General features: G+C 39.2%; 2 protein-coding genes and 1 long non-coding RNA gene across 11 annotated transcripts in view; 2 read left to right on the top strand and 1 right to left on the bottom strand.

The window, feature by feature from the left end:
* Positions 1-5,101: 5,101 nt before the first annotated feature.
* On the top strand, positions 5,102-11,853 carry LOC122462607. The gene is made up of 2 exons (XR_006285286.1): positions 5,102-5,169; positions 11,488-11,853. It is a non-coding gene; the product is annotated as an uncharacterized LOC122462607 (long non-coding RNA).
* A 383-nt stretch (positions 11,854-12,236) lies between these two features.
* On the bottom strand, positions 12,237-14,861 carry LOC102939936 (regulator of G protein signaling 9 binding protein). Its single transcript, XM_037878010.2, has one exon. It carries the CDS (start codon positions 14,208-14,210, stop codon positions 13,497-13,499), a length of 714 nt encoding a protein of 237 aa, XP_037733938.1. The 5' UTR covers positions 14,211-14,861; the 3' UTR covers positions 12,237-13,496.
* Positions 14,779-19,515, top strand: part of ANKRD27 (ankyrin repeat domain 27) — a 76,154-nt gene continuing 71,417 nt past the window's right edge. Inside the window, exons 1-2 of one of the 9 annotated variants that reach the window (XM_043526456.1) lie at positions 15,062-15,135; positions 18,958-19,076. The gene's annotated coding sequence lies outside the window, so the exon portion shown is untranslated. Of the gene's footprint in view, positions 15,136-15,457; positions 15,481-18,957; positions 19,077-19,515 lie in introns of those variants that run through there. The other 8 variants (XM_043526460.1, XM_043526458.1, XM_027821121.3 and 5 more) reach the window with 8 other exon arrangements.

Raw genomic sequence — 19,515 nt, 5'->3', positions numbered from 1 at the left:
TCCCACCAAATCTCTTTGAGGCCAGTTAGGTCATAAGTTAGCTTGTGTACTAAGACTTCCAATTCTTCTTGTTTATTCCCCATACTCCTTACATTTTTGTATAGACATCTAAGCAGTTGAGCGGATTCCCCCACTAATTTCTCACTTGTTGCTCCTATACCTTATTGTAATTTACCATTTCCTCCACCCCCAAACATTTAGTCATCTGTCAGGCTCTTTTATACCTACCTGTGGGCTTTTGTCACCTATCCTCTTTGAACCTGGTTTAAAGCCCTCCTCACTTGGTCACTGAGTCAGTGTATGAAGTTGCTCTTCCCATTCTTTGTTAGGTGGACTCTGTCTCCTCCTAGCAGTCCTCCTTCACAGAACAACATCCCATGGTTGAGGAAGCCAAAGACCTCCTGTTGACATCATTTGCACAGTCATGCATTTATTTCCAGGATGTATATATCCCTGAATGGGTCTTAACCGCAACTGGAAGGATGGACAAAAACACCATCTAGGCCCCTGACTCCTTCACTGTCTGAGAGATCTGTAGTCACTACTGATATGCTTAGGGTCACAGCTAGCAGCATCATTAGTGCCTACATGGATGAGCAACATGGAGCAGTGGTCAGAGCGCTGGATGAGCCTCAGCAACCTTTCTGTAACCTCTTGGATGCAGGCTTCAGGCTCACAGAAAACCTCCCAGGATATCTGGTCAGGTCAGCAAATGGATGTGACAGAGGATGGGTGCCTATTTGTGAATCTTCCCATCCATGTCTTTTTTTTTTTTTAAGCCTCTCTTTGTCAGTTGTCCAAATTCCTGTGCCTGGTGCTGCTGACCACCCAGTTTACTCCCTTTCTAGGTGAACTTGTAGCTATGTCTGTGCTGTGTTACAGTGCAGTATTTCCTCAATGAATTGTTGTACACTCTGAAACCTGAAATACTCTAAATTCCACAGCATGCCAGTGTGCACAAAACAGGAATTTGGACTCCATTGTGCATCAGAGTGCACAACAGCAATTCAATGGTGAGATGCTGCAAGCTGCAATTGGGCGTAACAGGCACAGCTGGGCTACAAGTTCATCTTGGTGCTAGGGTGGCAGACTGCAGAGCACAGAAGGTCAGCCAGCTGGGTGATTATACTAAAACTGGGACAAAACACCAGCTTCAGTATAATCAGCCAAGCCACAAAGCCATTCCCAACCCCCACAAACACACACATGCAAAACCAGGACATCTGGTTACCCAGGCCTCTTTATTTGTACTCCCTCATCAATGATAATGATTAGCATCCTAGGCAGTGGGAGTTTAAAGGACACCCCTGTTTTTGATTACTGCTGGAAGACATTTTGATTCTCAAATCAGAGTTCAGATGACATTTCTTTGCCTTTTGTACTCTTATTACAGTTATCTATTTTTCTCTAGAATGTAAATCTTATTAGAAAATATGCTACAGCTTAAGAGCTGATTTTAAATGGTGAAATATTAATAAACAAGTAAGGTCTTCCTAGACTTAATGTGCAGTGGATCTAGATTCTGCTGATCAAAGATTCAGATTCAATTATGCTATATCATTCCAGTGTAAAAGCATTTTTAAGCAGTGAGGGCTCATGTATAGATAATGAACAACATCATTTCCAAATCTGCAATATAATATGCCAGCATATTTCTTATAGGCAGCTGTCTTATTCTGGCAAAAATTCAACGTTAATTTCTGGAACAGGTGGTCATTATTTCATAACACATCCCCTGAGGAAATTCTGATAATGGAAAACAGTGTAGATCATTTTGTCATCTTATAAACTATGATTTTAACCTGCTCTATCAGCAGTAACCTCTTTTTATCTCAGTACTATCTAAAGGCCAAATCTTTTTAGTGTTACTCAAAAAAGTAATCCCATTAAAAACACTGGGTCCAATTCATCAGTGCAATACAGCCCTATATGCTGACTCCAGTGATCAAAGTGGTCATAAACCTGGCAGATTCAGCCCTTAGAAATTCTCTAATTATAGGGGAAGTCCTTATGTATTATAGAGCTGGAGCAGGAGCTCTGCACAATCCTGCTTGCAGTCTCCTGCACAGGTGGTATGTAGGGGTCATGGGCAGAGATAAGAGAGTCTAGCCACTGCAATGGTCCTTTGGTGTCACAGCCAGCCAGTTATGGCATACCCACGGCTACTCTAACCTGTCACACAGGCTCAGCTGGCTCTGGACAGTCCCAGCTTAGCCCGTGGTTAAGGTTAGAGCTATATTATGTGACAGTGTCCCTTTTATGGAACCAGACATTATAGATCAAGGAACAATATTTGTCTAGTGGCCATATCCAGATCACACAATATTCTCAACTGCTTTTGACAGTTTAATTTTAAATTTCTCAAGCCATAGAGCTTCCAGCACTTCCGGTAGATTATCCCAGTCTCATAGATATCACTGTCTTAAAGTTTTTCCTGTTATTTAACCTATTTTTCCTTTTTCAAATTTAATCACATTAACCCCTTGATAAAAAAAAATCCTTTTCCAATTTGGTGTCTATTATCAATCCCCCCTCCTCACATACCCCAAACAGAACTTGCATCAGGTCAAACTGTCAGCAGGGGCTCATTTAGTGTTCCCCAAAAGAGAACAAATAACATATTAAAGGGACACCATCACATAATATAGTTCTAAGTTTTAGGTTTTGTGAAAAAGAAGATTTTACAAAACTGGGTATTTTTTGTTAATTAAAGAAAACAGCTACCAGAAACTTTGTTTGTTTGGATTTAAACATTTTCCTGCATTGTCTGCATCCCAGATATACAAGCATTGTATTAGGATATGTGTAAGGGACCGGGGCATAGGCAGTTTGGCCTAGTGCTCAAGGGTGGTAGTTAGCAGGAGTCGGAAGAATTGCTAGAGCCAGGTTCAGTAAGGAGGAGAAAGGGTCAGGCTGGAAATCAGAGGTAGTACCAGGCTAGAGATCATCAGGAATGCTTTGATGAAACTTTTTTTATCAGAAAATGCTAGTTCATACAACTGAAACATTTTGCAGGAAAGGGTCAGTTTCAATTAATTTCTCCTTTCAAAATATTTATTGCAACAAAAATTAGAAATTAAAAATTGTCATAACTTTCCAATTGGGCATTTTTAAATGAAAAAATCTGGTTTTGTTTGAAACAATTTTATTTAAAAAATTAAGTTAATTTATAATATTTTTAAAATAAAAGTTGAAACAATATTTTGAAATTATTGAAACATAATGTTTCAATTGACCAGAACCTTTTTTTTTAATTTTGGTTCATGAAAATTTTGGCAATTTTTCACATTTCATCCTAATTCATAACTGGAAAATGTTTTGAAATCTTGAAAATTATCACCGTTTTCCACTCAGCTCTAGCCCCAAGCTCCAACCTATTTAATCAGGATTATGTATACACATTGTGCTGCCCACTATGTTTAATAAGTAGACAAAGAGATCTTCAACCTCAGGCTGTGATATTGTCAGATCTTGTAAGCTAAATAGGGTCACTCCAGATCTGTAACTGGATAGCAGACCTCTGCAGAACACACAGCCTGTTTAATAGATGGCACCCACCCCTCTAGTGATTAATGAAATATGCCTTATTTTTAGGGGACACAGTGTGGCAGAGCTAGTTCAGAAAATATTGCCAAATCTCTAGCTGCAGAGGACCTCCCCAAGTCATGGAGTCTCTTCTAATATTTATAGTAATATTTGTGTCATGTTACTGCTCATGTCCCAGTTCCACACTGTGTAAAGGATGAACTGCTTCTTGCTCATTTCAAGATCAGTGGTGGAAATAACCCACTTGTTAACTATTTCATTACTGGTCATTTTAGCAGAAACATGCCTACATCACAATCTCAGACTGCCTTCTATGCCTTCATAGGTGCCAACAGATCCAATTGTCTCTGTGCATCTGCCCCCAGCCAACTTCTAGAATGTGGTAATGCATTTTCAATACAAAACAGTGCAGCACATTGAAAATTATACATTTGGGGGCAGTGTACAATTATATCAACTGAAACATCACAACAATACTGTACTGATTGGGGATCTTCAGTCTGATCATGGCTCAGGAACGCAGAAACTATATCAGCAGTTTTTTCCAAGTTCAGTTATTGCCTATCAGACTGATGAAGTATATTAGATCAGTTCCTGTTAAAAAATAAATTAAGGGTATAGGGAAGACTGTACACTGGCTTTCTGGCTTTTTTAACATCAGATCATTAACCCACCCATCATCTTCATCTTACATGCCAAGTCTTGCTTTTTCCTGCTACACCCCTTTCTGCTCCATTGGTGTGCAAATTATATTACTGTTGTACACGCACTGAATGCCAAATCATTGCAAGTTACAGTACTTTTGTGAGTCAAACCAAATGTAACACCTCCATTTCATCACCACTTAATTTGTCTCAGACTTCCATGTGATTTTCATATAATTACAGTAGAACTTTTGTTGTCTACAGTACAAAGGCTTTGTGATATAGCTTTACCAGTGTAGCTATACTGGCATACATTCCTAATGTAGTCCTAGCTTATGTTGAGTGCCAACAGAAGGAGGTTTTCTGTCAGCGTAGTTATACCACCTCCCTAACTGATAGTAGCTATGCTGACTGAAGCACTCTTCTGTCAGCATAGCTATGTCTACACTGAGGGTCTTGCTGGCATAGCTAGGTGGTGTATTTTTTTTCCCCACATCTCTGACTGACATAGCTATGTCCACAAAACTTTGTAGGTTAGTCCTAGACTAGGTCTGAGTTTGGTCAGAGGTGTTCAGCTATATTACAGGAGATCTTTCCATACTTTGTAATCTAAGCTTAATGTCCAGCTATGAATTTTGTAGTGCTGAGGCTATCTGTGTTTATATTTTCCTTAATTTAGTTATTTTGCATTTAATAAGAGGTTTTCCTCATGTCTACTAAGTCCGATCATTAGATGTTGTCATAAATATAAAGGGAAGGGTAAACCCCTTTAAAATCCCTCCTGGCCAGAGGAAAAATCCTCTCACCTGTAAAGAGTTAAGAAGCTAAAGGTAACCTCACTGGCACCTGACCAAAATGACCAATGAGGAGACAAGATACTTTCAAAAGCTAGGAGGAGGGAGAGAAACAAAGGGTGTGTGTGTCTGTTGGTATGCTGCTTTGCCGGGGATAGAACAGGAATAGAGTCTTAGAACTTTTAGTAAGTAATCTAGCTAGGTATGCGTTAGATTATGATTTCTTTAAATGGCTGAGAAAAGAATGGGGTTGAATAGAATGACTATTTCTGTCTGTGTATCTTTTTTGTAACTTAAGGTTTTGCCTAGAGGGATTCTCTATGTTTTGAAACTAATTAACCTGTAAGGTACCTACCATCCTGATTTTTACAGGGGTGATTCCTTTACTCCTATTTACTTCTATTTCTATTAAAAGTCTTTTTGAAAGAAAACTGAATGCTTTTTCATTGTTCTCAGATCCAAGGGTTTGGGTCTGTGGTCACCTATGCAATTTGGTGAAGATTTTTACCAAACCTTTCCCAGGAAGTGGGGTGCAAGGGTTGGGAGGATTTTGGGGGGAAAGACGTGTCCAAACTACATTTCCCAGTAAACCCAGTTAGAGTTTGGTGGTGGCAGTGGTTATTCCAAGGACAAAAGATAAAATTAATTTGTACCTTGGGGAAGTTTTAACCTAAGCTGGTAAAAGTAAGCTTAGGAGGTTTTCATGCAGGTCCCCACATCTGTACCCTAGAGTTCAGAGTGGGGGAGGAACCTTGACAGATGTTATACAGAAAAACTCTTCACTGTGTTTTTCTTCAGCACATCTTTGGGAGACTGTTTCATTATCATGCATGGGAATATATTCCCTCAGGCAAATTCATCACTGATGAAAGCCCACTGAATTCAGTGCTGTCACACCAGAAATGGACTTGGCAGGCAAAGGGTGATATAACTTCTAGAATCATAGCATTACGTTTAATATTGAATACAGTGCCACAAGTTCTCCTTTTCTTTTTGCGGATACAGACTAACACGGCTGCTACTCTGAATACAAGATATAGTTAACAATAGACAGGCAAGACACCACCTTCACAGGCTTCTGTGAGAACCCACAAGCAACAGACTGAGAAATATCCATTTGAAATAAATGCTTTCAAAGACATTCAGTACAGTGAGAAGTAGTTACCTCACAAACTTTCACAAAGGTGTAATGTGCAGGAGTGCTGGTAAGATACAGAACATTCCCTAGTTTTGTGATCTGCTTTAATTTAGCTGGAATATAATTTAGTACACATACAGCTAGAATAGCTTTCATATTCACTTAAGGCACTCAGTACAGTGATAGGTATAAGACTAGACATGGAACAAAATCTGTTTTCAAGATTTACTATACGTTTATTCTGAATCTGAAATTTTTGTTTGGGGAAAAATATTGTGAAATATCTTAAAATAAATCTGGCTTTTATTTGTATTGTGTGAGCAAACTAAATCCAGTCTAATAGCTTTTAAACTTGCAGTTTGAAAGAAGCTGTTTTTGAGTTGTAGGAACACCCATTACACTCTCCTAATTTTTGAAGATAATTGAAGAGAGGGGTGTATGTATGTGTTTTTATTTTATTATTTTGCTTCTGGTTTGAACTGTTTATATTGCAGCAGGTTTTAGCCACAAGTAATTTTTTGCAGCCAAATTGTAAACTAATTTAACTATGCTCATTTTGCTCAGTGCTGACTTGTGCCCACCCCCTAAAAGGCTCGTTAGGCAAATCAAGCAAATGTTGTATCCAGCTGATAGAGCTAACAATACCAGCATAAACACTATGGGCCTGATTCTCCTTTCATTGATGCCAATTTTATACTGATGTCAGTCCACTGAGCTCAATGGATTTGCTCCTGATTTATAGTAATGTGAGAGAAGATGCAGACCCTTTACGTCTGATAGTATATCTCTTGTTATGAAGGAATAGGCAAGAGCCAGGATATATACAATTCATACATACAGAATTAAGGCGGTTGGTACATCCTTTCCCCCAGATTGAATATTTTAAACTATAAAAATGCAAGTTATCAAATAACACACCCCAAAAACAAAATAAAACAAAAAAAAAAAAGGTAAAAATACAGAGCTCCAAATCACACATACTTGAACCAATGTGTAAGCACTAACTAAGAATAGCTCACATTACTCTTTGGAAATGTGTCATTGCTCCATTTATTTTCTCAACAAACCATACCTACATTTTACAAGATATTAAACAGAGCTCTGTGTGTGTATATAATATACAAGACAGTTGAATCTAATGCAAAGTAATACATGGATTCAGGCAATGTTGTTATCATCAGTGTTGTGTTGCATTTTAGATGCCACATCTTGGACTGGAGAATGATACAAGACTTCCTTTTTGGATACTTAGGGTTCAGCACTGGCATAATTCCAAGACTCCTGGATATGATTTTTTTACTTGTTCAGCAGATAGATTATATATTGAAGCCATGCCCAATCTTCCGATCTAGATGTAGAATAAAATGGCTTGAGAATTCAGCATTTATATTCTTTTCCTTTCAGAAAACTGCAAAATATATTTTGAACTATCCTTTAACTTTGGTCAAGTATGGACTGATATGCCACATGATTAATCCAAAGTAACTCATTCTGAAATGCAGCATTTTAAAGTTTAAAATTGTAATCACTTTCATTATCCAATTCATTTGTATTATTTTTCTTTTAGGACTTTAACAAGATGTAATTTATCTTCACATGTTTAAAACTATATAATAGCATAACCATATTGCAAGGAGTCATACTTTACTGTCATAAAATTATTAAAGTACATATTTGCCCACATACCGTTTTCCTCCCTCCCCAACGTGCACAGGTGAATGAGCTGTCAGTAGGATCTTTCCACTGTTATTCAAGTACATCAGATATAACAAACAATAATTTCTTCATTAAGCCCCCTTTTACTGTATGATTACAACAGCAAATGACTGTACACATGTAGACCTACTATTCTGCCCAGACTCAGCCTGCATTAAAAGACTAACATAATCATATTGAGAGAAAGCATTTAGAGAACTATAATCCAATAGTATTCCTGAAAGACTTTTTACATAATGAAAATCTGTGAAGAGTAAATATATTGATCAGAAGCATCGAAAACATTTCTGTATATATGATCATTCCTCAGTATAATTTTTGTAAAAGGCTATAATCAATCTTTCAGGTTACAAAAAATGGGAACTTGGGTTTTATTTTTAAATCCCAACGCTGCTTTGACATCATGCAGTTTGTTCAGTATTGTTACTTTGAATAATTTCATTCATATTAGAAAATATTTTTACATAGTTCTGTATATTAAATGCTGAGACTTTAATCCTACCTCATATTTATGATGCCATGAGGTTCACATTGTGCTGTCAGTTTAGAACATGAGCATTACCAATTAGTCCGGTGTTCAGGTAGTTTATGAACTAAGGCCCAGATCCTGCAGACTTTCCCATGCGCTTAACTTTATGGATGGGGAACGATTCCAGAATTAATCTTGTCAAGTTTAACAATTGCAACATTTCACAGAAACAGGTTAGCTTCCACTGTTGTTATGAGAGCCAATGGCCCACATTTTGTGGTCCTTCAATCGAGCAAAACTTCTATTGCAGTCAATAGGACCTTTGCTTGACTCAAGACCACAGAATTTGGGTCCCAGACATTAGAGATGGAAAAGATTTATTATATCACTGAGGTGCAGACTCTAATGGTATTTAGGCTCCTTACTTCCATTGAAATCAATGAAACTAGAGTGGGCAAAGTATTAGTATATAATGTACTGCAGGAGACAATGCTGTACTAATGGGGTTAGGGACCAGGGCCCAGATCCACAAAGGTATTTAGGCTCCTAATTTTGGAATAGTAGTCAGAAGGTACTTGTTTTTTCTTTAATAGGAATGTAGAATTATGGTGTTTGTATCTGAGAGTTTGGTATATCAGTCAGATGATTTAGAATGAAATAGAATCATCTGGTTTATTGAGCTAATTGTCAATAGACATAAAAAAAAAGACTTTTTAAAAATAATTTAATTACTGCTGCAAGTGAACCAGTTAGTTAACAGAACATACTTTATTTTAAATGGAAGAAATAATAGTGACATTAGCAAGTTTTACTGCAAGTATAGAAAATGTCATTCCACCATGTACAGGATGGAATGATGCAAGTTCATTCAACTCTAAGATTTTAATATTTCACAGACTCATATTAAAATGGCTATGCAATATTGATAAGACAAGTATTTTGAAATAAAATCTGATAGTATGAAAAAAATGCACATTGCTTAATTTCTTGCTGAATACACAGAATAACATTTGTGGTCCCGGGTTAGCATCGTAGTCAAAATATTTTTATTTTTGTCACACATTGAACATGTACAATATTATAAAGCTTGATTTTAATAATCGTTATTTGCAAAAATATTCTTCTCAATCCCTTCAAACTGCAATTATAAAGTTCATTCCTAGCATGAAAATCTGTAAACTGAACAGAATTTTCAGAACAAAAGGATTAATTTGTTTCACAAGAAACCAAATTTCATTGTTTAATTCAGCTTTTTTTAAAAGGTATTTGATGGATAAATAAATTGTAATTGCTAGTTAATGTCTTTCAGGTTGCTCATTGGGATGTTATAACATTCTCCCCATATTCTATTTATAATAAGATATTCTAACGTGACACAAAAAGCTTTCTAATAGCAGTAAGAATCAAAGTGCAAAATATTTATTTGGTCGGGGGACTGCTCTTGCTCCCATTTAAATCTAAGGCAAAATTTTGGATTATTTGATGAGACTAGGATCTGATCCTTGATGCAGACTTGCCCAAAGGGTTTTTGTTTATTACCATTTGGATTTTATGCATGTAAGTTTCCCTGAACTATGTCACGTTGTACATACAGTTGTACTGGGTATTTTTAGGAGATTAATGGTAGGGTATTAGTCAATTAAGTGGTGCCAATCCTGCTGTCAGAATTCTGATTATCTTTTAATATCACATACCTGAATGTAAGCTCAATTGACAATACTGATGTTGTTGAGACATGGACAAGTTAATGATAGAAAAGTTTAATTTTTTGGAATGATAAGGGGTCCAGTCCTTCAAAGGCTTATTTATGGGAGTAATCACACTGAAGTAAGAGGAGCTACTTACATGAATAAGGGCTACTCACATAAATAAAGACTTGAGTAGCTGAGTCCATGTGTCTTGTATACACTACAGATTTACAACTCATTAACCTGAGGCTCATTTTTGAAAATGTCAAATAGTTTACTGTTAAAACACTTATACAACTAACTGAAGACAGACAGTATACACAGTTCAGGACTTCAAGACAATTAATAATTTATTATCCACCGGATAACAAAACTGCATTCCTTGGACAACCAAAACTCCTACCAAAGTTAATTGAGCACAATAGGAGTAAAAGGTGTGCAAGGAAAACAGGATAAGGTCCTAGCTCTTATTCAGTTCCTTGTAAACTGAACGATGGGAGAGTGCAAACAGTGAATAAGAATATCTAGTGATTGGTGGTAGCAATCCAAATCTATAGTATTAAGGTTTTCCTGCAATTTTTTGTGTACGTGTGTATTTTTAGAAAAGTTGTCAAGCCCTTATGGTTGTGAAGGAGTCCTTCACTTGTAAGTCAATGCACAGCAGTTTCAGCAAGTCTCCATCTAGGCAGACTGGAACAATAGCACCAAAAATACAAACTTTCTCTCTCTTCTCAAAATAATCTGTTTGTGACCATTAAGCAGTCAGATTAATAATCACATACAATATTACCCCAGTAAAATAAGTGAACTGTATTGGTTAAAAATCTACAGCCTTGCTGTGAATCCCCACAACACATAAAGACTTAGCCTGGGCTGGACCATATGCAAAATTCACATTAGCATCTATGAGAATTCCACATGCTGAGCAAGATCAATATATGGCCTTAAATTCAGACTGTAGTAGCATGGATTAGTGTTTCCACTTAGTGTTAACTGACCACTTCAACATGAATGGTCTCTTGAAATATGTGTTTAAACATTCTGTTCCACCTTATATTTAGCTGTGATACTCTGAGGATACTTCCCAGACTGAAGAGCTCTGCGTCAGCTTCTCTCTCTCACCAACAGAAGTTGGTCCAATAAACTATAAAAAGAAAAGGAGTACTTGTGGCACCTTAGAGACTAACAAATTTATTTGAGCATAAGCTTTTGTGAGCTTCAGCTCACTTCATCGGATGCTGTAGCTCACGAAAGCTTATGCTCAAATAAATTGGTTAGTCTCTAAGGTGCCACAAGTACTCCTTTTCTTTTTGCGAATACAGACTAACATGGCTGCTACTCTGAAACCAATAAACTATATTAACTCACCTGCCTTGTCTCTCTGATATCCTGGGACCGATGTGGCTACAACACTGTATAGGTTGAAATATGACATACAAGAGCTTTTATTTGCGCTCCAAAAATCTAACTTTACTCGTCTTCACTTTTAAAGGGTAAACTCTGGGGGCACGAGGAGAAAACTGTGGAGTAGCCAACCAGAAACTCCAGTCAATAACGGCAGAAGCAACCAAAGCAGGGATTTTTGGTCCACTGGAGAACTTTCTACAGTTTTGACCATGCTTTATCTCTCCTGTGTTGCTCGGCTGTTTGCTCCAACCTTCCTGCTCCCCACTCCTCCCTCAGTCTCTTCACCTCAGAAGAGCATCTTCCTCCAATCTTGTCTATTTAGATTGTAAGCTTTTCAGGGCAGGAACTGTCTACTGCTCTGTGTTTGTATGGTACCTAGATATAATGGGGGACTCACTCTTGGTTGGCCCTTAGGCATGACCGTAATAAACATGGTTAATAATATTTTAAATATGTTTGCCATCTTTTGAATCACAAAACTGTTTTATTAAGAAAGCTAACATGATTTTGTTTAAAACACACTACACACTAATACTGCATATGCCCAGTAACTTCTTGTCAACAAATTTCATGGTGAATTTTAGTAATGCGTCCTTTATGCTCAATTCAGAGGAGTCATTAATTTATCACTTTACACCCTATAAAGCAGTGCCTTGTCTTTATATTTGCCTGAACAGTACAATCTATGCCCCTGGCATTGTATAGCTCCTCAAGAATCTGTGTGCATAGGAGCAAGTCTACTTTAATCAGAACAGATGTACATAATTTGTATATTTAAAAAATGGATACATGCATTTTTATGCAAGAGATCACAGAAATTCTCTTCAAAGTCAGTGTTGTGTCAGTACTCAGTTTTATTGGGGGAGGGAAAAGAGTTTAAACTGTCTACATGCAAACAACCAAACAAAAAGAAAAAAATGTCAAAGTTAGGCTTTATGCTCTGTTCTTACAAAACTGCACAGGCATCCGATTAAAGATAGCAACTGTAGGCCCAATTTTGCATTTCCAGTCATGTCAATTGGACTAATCAGGCAAATAAAAACAACAGGATTGAGCCCTGCAGTTCTAATTTCCTCTGGATTCCTGCAGATATAGATCTCATTAACAGGAAGAGGTCAACATGAGATTAGACCTCTATTTGTGCTACAGAAACTGAGGCAGACAAGCTAGAGCATCGGTTTTCACTTTACATGATTTTGTTAGTTTGCCACAACCTGTTTTAGAAATTGCTATTTCTAATTTTGGATAAATATTTAATTTTGCAGCTGATGTGAAGTCCAACCACTTGCATGGAAAGAAGAATTTGGACAAGTAGCAAGAATCAGTTTTTCTGCTGGGGAAAATAAAAGGAGATGTATAAAAGGGAGGGATGGAGCCTGTTAATATCTCTCTGTGAAAGCTGTTCTACAGAAGATACTCTCCATCTACTTTGAAGATTTTGATTGCCTTTAGTGATTATTAATGTATGCCGTGCCAAAAAGTGCAATTAGGGACTGTACAAACAGTGCATTTGGTATCAAACATTGCACACTCTCCAAGAATTAAGATAAAATAGACATTGTTTACATCTTCTTACTGGGATTTTCTATTTTTTCTTCTGGACAGAATATCCTGTGTTTGAGAGGAAAACTCACACACGTGTCCATTAGTTTTGCCACAGACATCCACCTTAGACCCCAAATCCTGTGCAATTCTCAACTACTTTGTAAACATGGACCAGCAATGAACATCAGAGCCTATTAAAGAATAATTTCAGGCTACTGAGAACAGTCATCTATTAATAGCAGACAAATCCCTGCTATAGCCTGTAGTGATAATACCCTGATACTTTGCACACAGTTAACCATTACAAAACCAGCAAAAAGTCATCCTATATTGTAGGCTGATCTGTACCTTTAGAGCTTTCAGACAAACCAAAACCACATACATCCAGATGCTGCACGCATGATCAGATTGTATGCCATCCAGATTTGTTTTATATGCAAGATGTTAAATTGTCAGCTCTTCCAAGGGACCCATCCTGAAGCGAACCATACTGCATGAAATACTTGTGAGAGAGAAAGTGGCTCTGTCTTGCAGGAACACTAAGCCAGCCTATGAGAGTTTTACCACACACACCGCCAAGACAATAGCGATAATGAGCACCGCGGAGAAAATGATGCCAGCTAGAACTTTGCTGATATCGCAGAAGGATTTGTTTTCCTCCACGGAGATCATGCCAATGGAGGAGGCGCCCACGCTAATGGTGGATTTGAGTTCAGCCCCAGGGTCCTGCTTAGCCTCTACTGTCCATTGGGGGACATTCACCTTCATCTCCATCTCGTACATCATCTCTCCTACTTGGTTGATCTCGTTCTCCAGGTCTTTCAAATCCACTACATCTATGTTGTGTTCAGCCTCGTATTTCATGTTCTGGACGCTCATAGCCCTGGCGGCCACCCCAGAGGTTCCCCCGCTCATGCCCGTCTGGATCAGGTGCTTTTTGGGAACGTTAAGGGGGAACTCCTGGCCCAGCTCCAGGGCTCTCTTCATGTCAATCTCCAGGATCTCCATGCAAGTGGAGAAGATCACCCAGAGCCTCTCGAATTCAGTCTTATCCTCCTTACTCACCGTCTTGTCCTTCAGGACGGCGGTGAGCTTGTTCCTGTTAGCCACTGCCAGCTCCTGGGCTTTCTGCCGAGTCTTCTTCAGCTCCTCCCGCAGGTTCTGCGAGTCCGAGGTGCCCCCGATGGTCAGCACCATGTGCCGATAGCAAGCAGTCACCTTGCTGAGCGCATCGAGCAGCGCTTTGCATTCCTCCTTCACCATGGCTCAGGCAGGCTGCAGACCAGTGCCCCAGCCAGCGGGCTCCAACGGGCGGGCTGCTCGCTGGGTGAACTGGTGTCCCCGCTGGTCGACCTCCCGCGGCTCAGTTCAGATTACCCTCTATTGGATCCAGGGAGCTGCCAGCGCCAGATGTCACCAACACGCATGGTAATAGCGGAGCTCGGATCCCGCATGCAAATACTTAGATCGAGTCCCTTCCGACCGCTCACACGGCTCCAAATCCTCCTACGGTCCATGCAAGCGGGAGAGGAGTTTGGGGAGTGAGTGGTATCGCTTTGCGCACAGTATTCAGCATCCGAGGGAGGATTGCCCCAGTCCCTGCTCCAGACACACCGAGATGGAGAACACCTGCGGTTTCCTGCAGGCGGCTCCAGTACAAGAAAATCAGATACACGTTGTTTTTAAATGCACCAATCCGAATCGCCAGGAATAAATTAAAAACAGAGCTAAAAACAAGACAGCCTTTAATTAAAGCCCGAGTGCTGCCACCATGTGTGCCGGGTGACCAGAGGCCGGTCTACAGCGCCTGGGAACTCGCCTGCCCAATACCAACCTGGCGCCTCAGCTGTTGACATTAAATACTGCACAGCTGGAGCACCTGGAGGAGTCACGCGGTGCCGAGCAGGAAGTAGCGCCGCGGCTTCTCTTTCCAGCGAAATACAGCCGCCGTGCTCCTCGGCGTGCCTAGGCTCCGCCTTCGCAGGCTGCTGATTGAGTGGACGCTACCGCCGTCGCGGGAGAAGCCGGGGCTCATTGGCTTGGCGTAGCTGGGGTGCTGTGGTGCGCCGCCCGCTCGGATCCTGGTAGGGCTTGGTTGAAATGCACAGCAGTTAGGGGGGGGAGCTGGGCTGGACCGCTAGTGGTTCTCTGTGTCTGGGGAGGAAGTGAAACAATGTTACCTTTGTAAGTAAGTAAATTTTCTGGTGTCTGTTGACTCCCTATTCTCTAAAGCGGGCTGTGGGGACTTCTCCTCCCCCCCGGGAGGGAGTGTATGACTTTGGGGGCTGCTGGGCAAGTGGGGCCCCTTCTCCTGGCCTTGTCAGCACTGACCGAGACGTTTCCTGTGGCAGAGGGTAGCACTTTCGGGGGCTGTAGCTGTCCTTGCGGTGCCCCCAGCTCATCCTTAATAGTGGGGGTGACTGAAAACAGGGTTTGCCGCTGTCACATGGTTTTCATTTTAAATTGTCTTTCTACCAAGGCCTGTGAACTCAAGCTTCGAAAACCACCTTCCATCCTCCTCTTCTACCCCAGCGTAAGAGATGGGATGGAGGGGGAGTGGGAAGCATGTTTTGTTCCAGATCTCTGTGTCCTGGCAGTGCTGTTGCTTCTCTGTGGGAGTTAAGTTACAGCGTAATGCGGGCATGTGGGGCTTGTACACAGAGCTTCGGCTGGCTTCATTTTTATACGCTTCAAGGGAGACACCGTTGCAAAGAGGGTGTGTGTTTTCAGAGAGTGAACGTGTTTCAGAAGGGAAGTATGCAAATTCTTTTTCCACCCTCAACACAGTGCAGGACTCTGGATGGGATTGTTGTAATTGTTTCTCCGGTATAGCAACGTTCACCGTCTTAAATGTTGACACTGCAACTCTGTTGTTGATATCCGATCCAAACTATAGGTTTCTGTCCAAACATGTGTCTTAATTAGCCCTCTGGAAGTCTCCATTCTGATTGTCCCATGGGGTGGGGAAAGAGCTCCAAATATATTTTTTAATTAATTGGGGGGAAAAACTTTACATTATGTTGGGATTAAACTGCATGTAGTATAAACACGGGGTTAAGGGTCTTTGAGTTAAACACAGGGTTATTGGTTTTTCTTGTGGTCCCACTTGCGTTAATAGTTGTTGCTGATTATTTCTCAGACAGTACAAACTTTTTTTTCCTTGAGTAAATACTGTTTCTGTCAGGCTAGGAGAACTGATACTTTTCTGCAGCTTTAATCATAATACTATCTTAGTTTTTTTTTTTTTTTTAAGAATGCAGAAGGTGACTCAGACTCGTTGGTTAGTAGTATCAACACATTTTGCTTCCTTCCAAAGCTTATGATACAGAAAGTAGAGTAAAAGGTTGTGTGTCTCTCTTTGAGCTCATTTAAGTGAGTATGAACTGTTTAGGAAGCTTTGTAGCAAGTATAGCTGTTGAGCCAAGAGAGGATTTGTGCTTGAGTTTTTTATAACTGTATATGCAAATTAGCAGTAAGTTAATGTGACAAACTTGAACGCTTGTTATAAATTAGTGAAATATTGTGAATTGACTGCTTTGAAAATATATTGTAGAAATACTAATGTAATAGTTTTTAGTGGTGAGTAGTGAATATTTCATACTGTGCTGACTATATTATAATTTTAAAATTTTCTTGGTAGCTATATACTTTGGTAATGGGTGCTCTAGACTCACTTAAATGGTAATAGTGAGTACTGACCACTACACTGTACAGTAACTTAAGCTGTTTTGCAACACAGAGTACATATTTATCAACAAGGAGTGCCAGAAAACTTAATTGCCACAGTCTCCACACCTTATTCACCCCTGGTTTAAGAAACAGCCAGATGGCTTGCTGAATTAAGTGACTTGAAATAGATACATTCTCATATCCCCATAAAGAAAGAAAAAAGAGAAAATGTAACACATACCATCATAGTGGAACAAAAAATACCATATGTTCTAAGCGGTATCTAACTTCAGAAACTTTCTTGAAATTTGTCATGGAAGGCCCAAGATCAATTAAGTAGCTGCCTACCAGTTTCAAGGCAATGCTAATCTAGGAAGGTTGAGCCAAAGTATGTGGGATCTTGCATGGGAATGCAATGACACTAGGTGAACTTGAACTACGTGTTAGCAAAGATTTGTAATTGCATAATGGTCCTAGTCAGGTGGAAAAAGGATAAGCCCTAGCTCTGGATCTAAAGTCTTATGTGACTTGATGGTGATAAGCTTATGACTATCCAAATTATGCATCCCTTTATACTTATTGAAAGGGTTACATGTAAAAGTCTGATGCACTTCAGTAATAATAAGTTACTTATTTCAGTGCATCAGACCTTTAAATTAGAAAGTCTCCCATCTAGTTTCAGGCAAGTTAACTGGTTGAAGGATTGTCTTTGTCAAGAGGAAACATGATGTTTCAGGAGCTTCTGACTAATTATTTACACCTAGAGGCAGCAATAGATAATACCTGAAGTCAGATACTTCTTGACCACAGATCTTTACATGTATTATTACATGGAAGACTAAGAACAGCATTCTTCCCCGGAATACGTGCTTAAGTTGGTGAACATGTTTTCCAATACCACGTCGCAGATGGTACCTCTACTGCAGATTCAACCACAGTTTTGTTATAGGAATTGTCAAATGACAGGTAGAAAATTCTTAAAATCCAAAGGCAAATATTGATACTTTTTTTTTAGGGCAGAGTACTCTTGCAAATGTGTTTGGAAAATGTAGCTCTTGAAAGACATTATGGAGAATTACTTGCTAAATCCCATACCCTTAGTTTACCAGTGTTGAGTACCATCATCTAACATTTGGGACAATATAAGGGTGGGTTTTTTCAGAGGAGGGGTTGTGTGTTTTTTGTTTTTCATCTAGATATAGCTTGAAAACTTTGAAAATAGAAAAAAAAATTGGTACACAACTCAAAAAGCCTCGGCCATTATTCAGACCTGTGCTAATATTAGACCAATTTCCTTCAAATAACAACCAAGAACATACTTCGATTAGTTCTCCACCTGTCTCAGCTGTAACTACTGTGCAAGTGTTTTGAACAGTGGCATGAAAATATTCTTGATTTTGTTTATCACAAAGCAAAGTAGCAGCCAAGTCTGAAGCTACTGCAGTGACAAGTGTACAGGTTAGTTATTCTGGTACACACTGTATTATGTAGCTTTAAAAGGCCAGTATTGCCTGAAATGTCACTAAATGTTTTAGTGAGTAAAAATGAACTATGGTGGAACTGTTTGTCTTAGTGCAAAAAATGGTAGAAACACTAGTATTGAAGTGCAGTACTGCTCTGATAAGTGAATCCAAAAAGTTGTCATAGGACTCCATGATTACCATGTCTCAGAGAACTCAAATGAAAACTTTTAAAAACTTTCCCTTTAATGAGAAAAATGTCTTTCCCAGTTCCTGGTTTAAAAAAAAAAACTGCACAGGCAGTCCATTCCACCTTTTTCTTCCACACTACATTTTATGTACTGAATTCTGTACAGACACATTCAAATCTCTTGATCTCCACATGGTGTAATAAATTTCCATGTATTAACTCACCCTTTCCCTTATTTTTTTTCTTTAAAATCAAATACCAAAATATCACTTAATAGCTGAGGACTCCAACCCACAGAAACTGGGCTAAAGGGAGGAAGGAGGTAATGAGGGGAAGGAAATTCAGAATTGTGGCTCCCAGAGCAACTGTCATTTGGCCATGTTGCAAGTATTTAACCCCCTGTGCAGCAATATAACACTGTTCAAGCCCAAAGGGACTGAGTTATAATTGTGGAAACTGTTAATGCGATAAGATATTCAAAGTTTAAATTCTCAACCATGATGATATTGTTTGGGGGTGTCATGCAGAGGATAAATTCTATTCTGAAGTCCAAGGTATGTTGTGGGTTTTGTCCTCCTTTATTAAGGCACAGTATACATCTGCTATCTTAATTACAGAAGTGTTTTAATTGGTTTTTATTTTTGAATGTGGATTTGTTCATCTGTATCATTTCATTTTGTTGGTGCTCTAGATCACACTGAACCATGTCAGAAGTCTGCTTGTCCGATGGCAAATGAGTCTATGCTGCTGCCACTAAGCGGTTTAGAGCTAGTTATTTGTGATGTGTAATCTGATGTGCTGGGAACTGAAGTAAGATCACCACACTGAACTCTCTTCCTGTGACCATCTGTCAAATCAAAATGATTTTAAATCACTCTGGTCTGTCTTGGATTTGTATTATGTTCTTTTTAGGTCCAGGCAGTGGATTACAAACAGCACATTTATCTAAGCTTATCTATATTCATAAATTAAATTCTGTATTTTGCCCATGAGTTGGGATGTGATGGTTGGAGATGGTGTGGTTTCTCATGCACACCTCCCTCTTGTGTTTTCTGTTCAGCTTTATCACGTGGTTAAAGGGACAACTAAAGCTTTTTTTCAGTCGTCTCTTCCAGATAGAAATCTGAAACTCTGTTCCATGGATCTATGGTAGAAAGGAAGTTGAACTTTTTTCGTAACCTTTCTGAAAAAATAACGAAGTAAAAACTGTGACTGGCTGAAGGACACTTTGTGTTCCCAATTTTTATTT

The sequence above is a fragment of the Chelonia mydas genome, chromosome 12 (assembly GCF_015237465.2).
Source record: "Chelonia mydas isolate rCheMyd1 chromosome 12, rCheMyd1.pri.v2, whole genome shotgun sequence".
NCBI lineage: Eukaryota > Metazoa > Chordata > Testudines > Cheloniidae > Chelonia > Chelonia mydas.
This window is presented reverse-complemented; position numbering and strand designations above follow the sequence as displayed.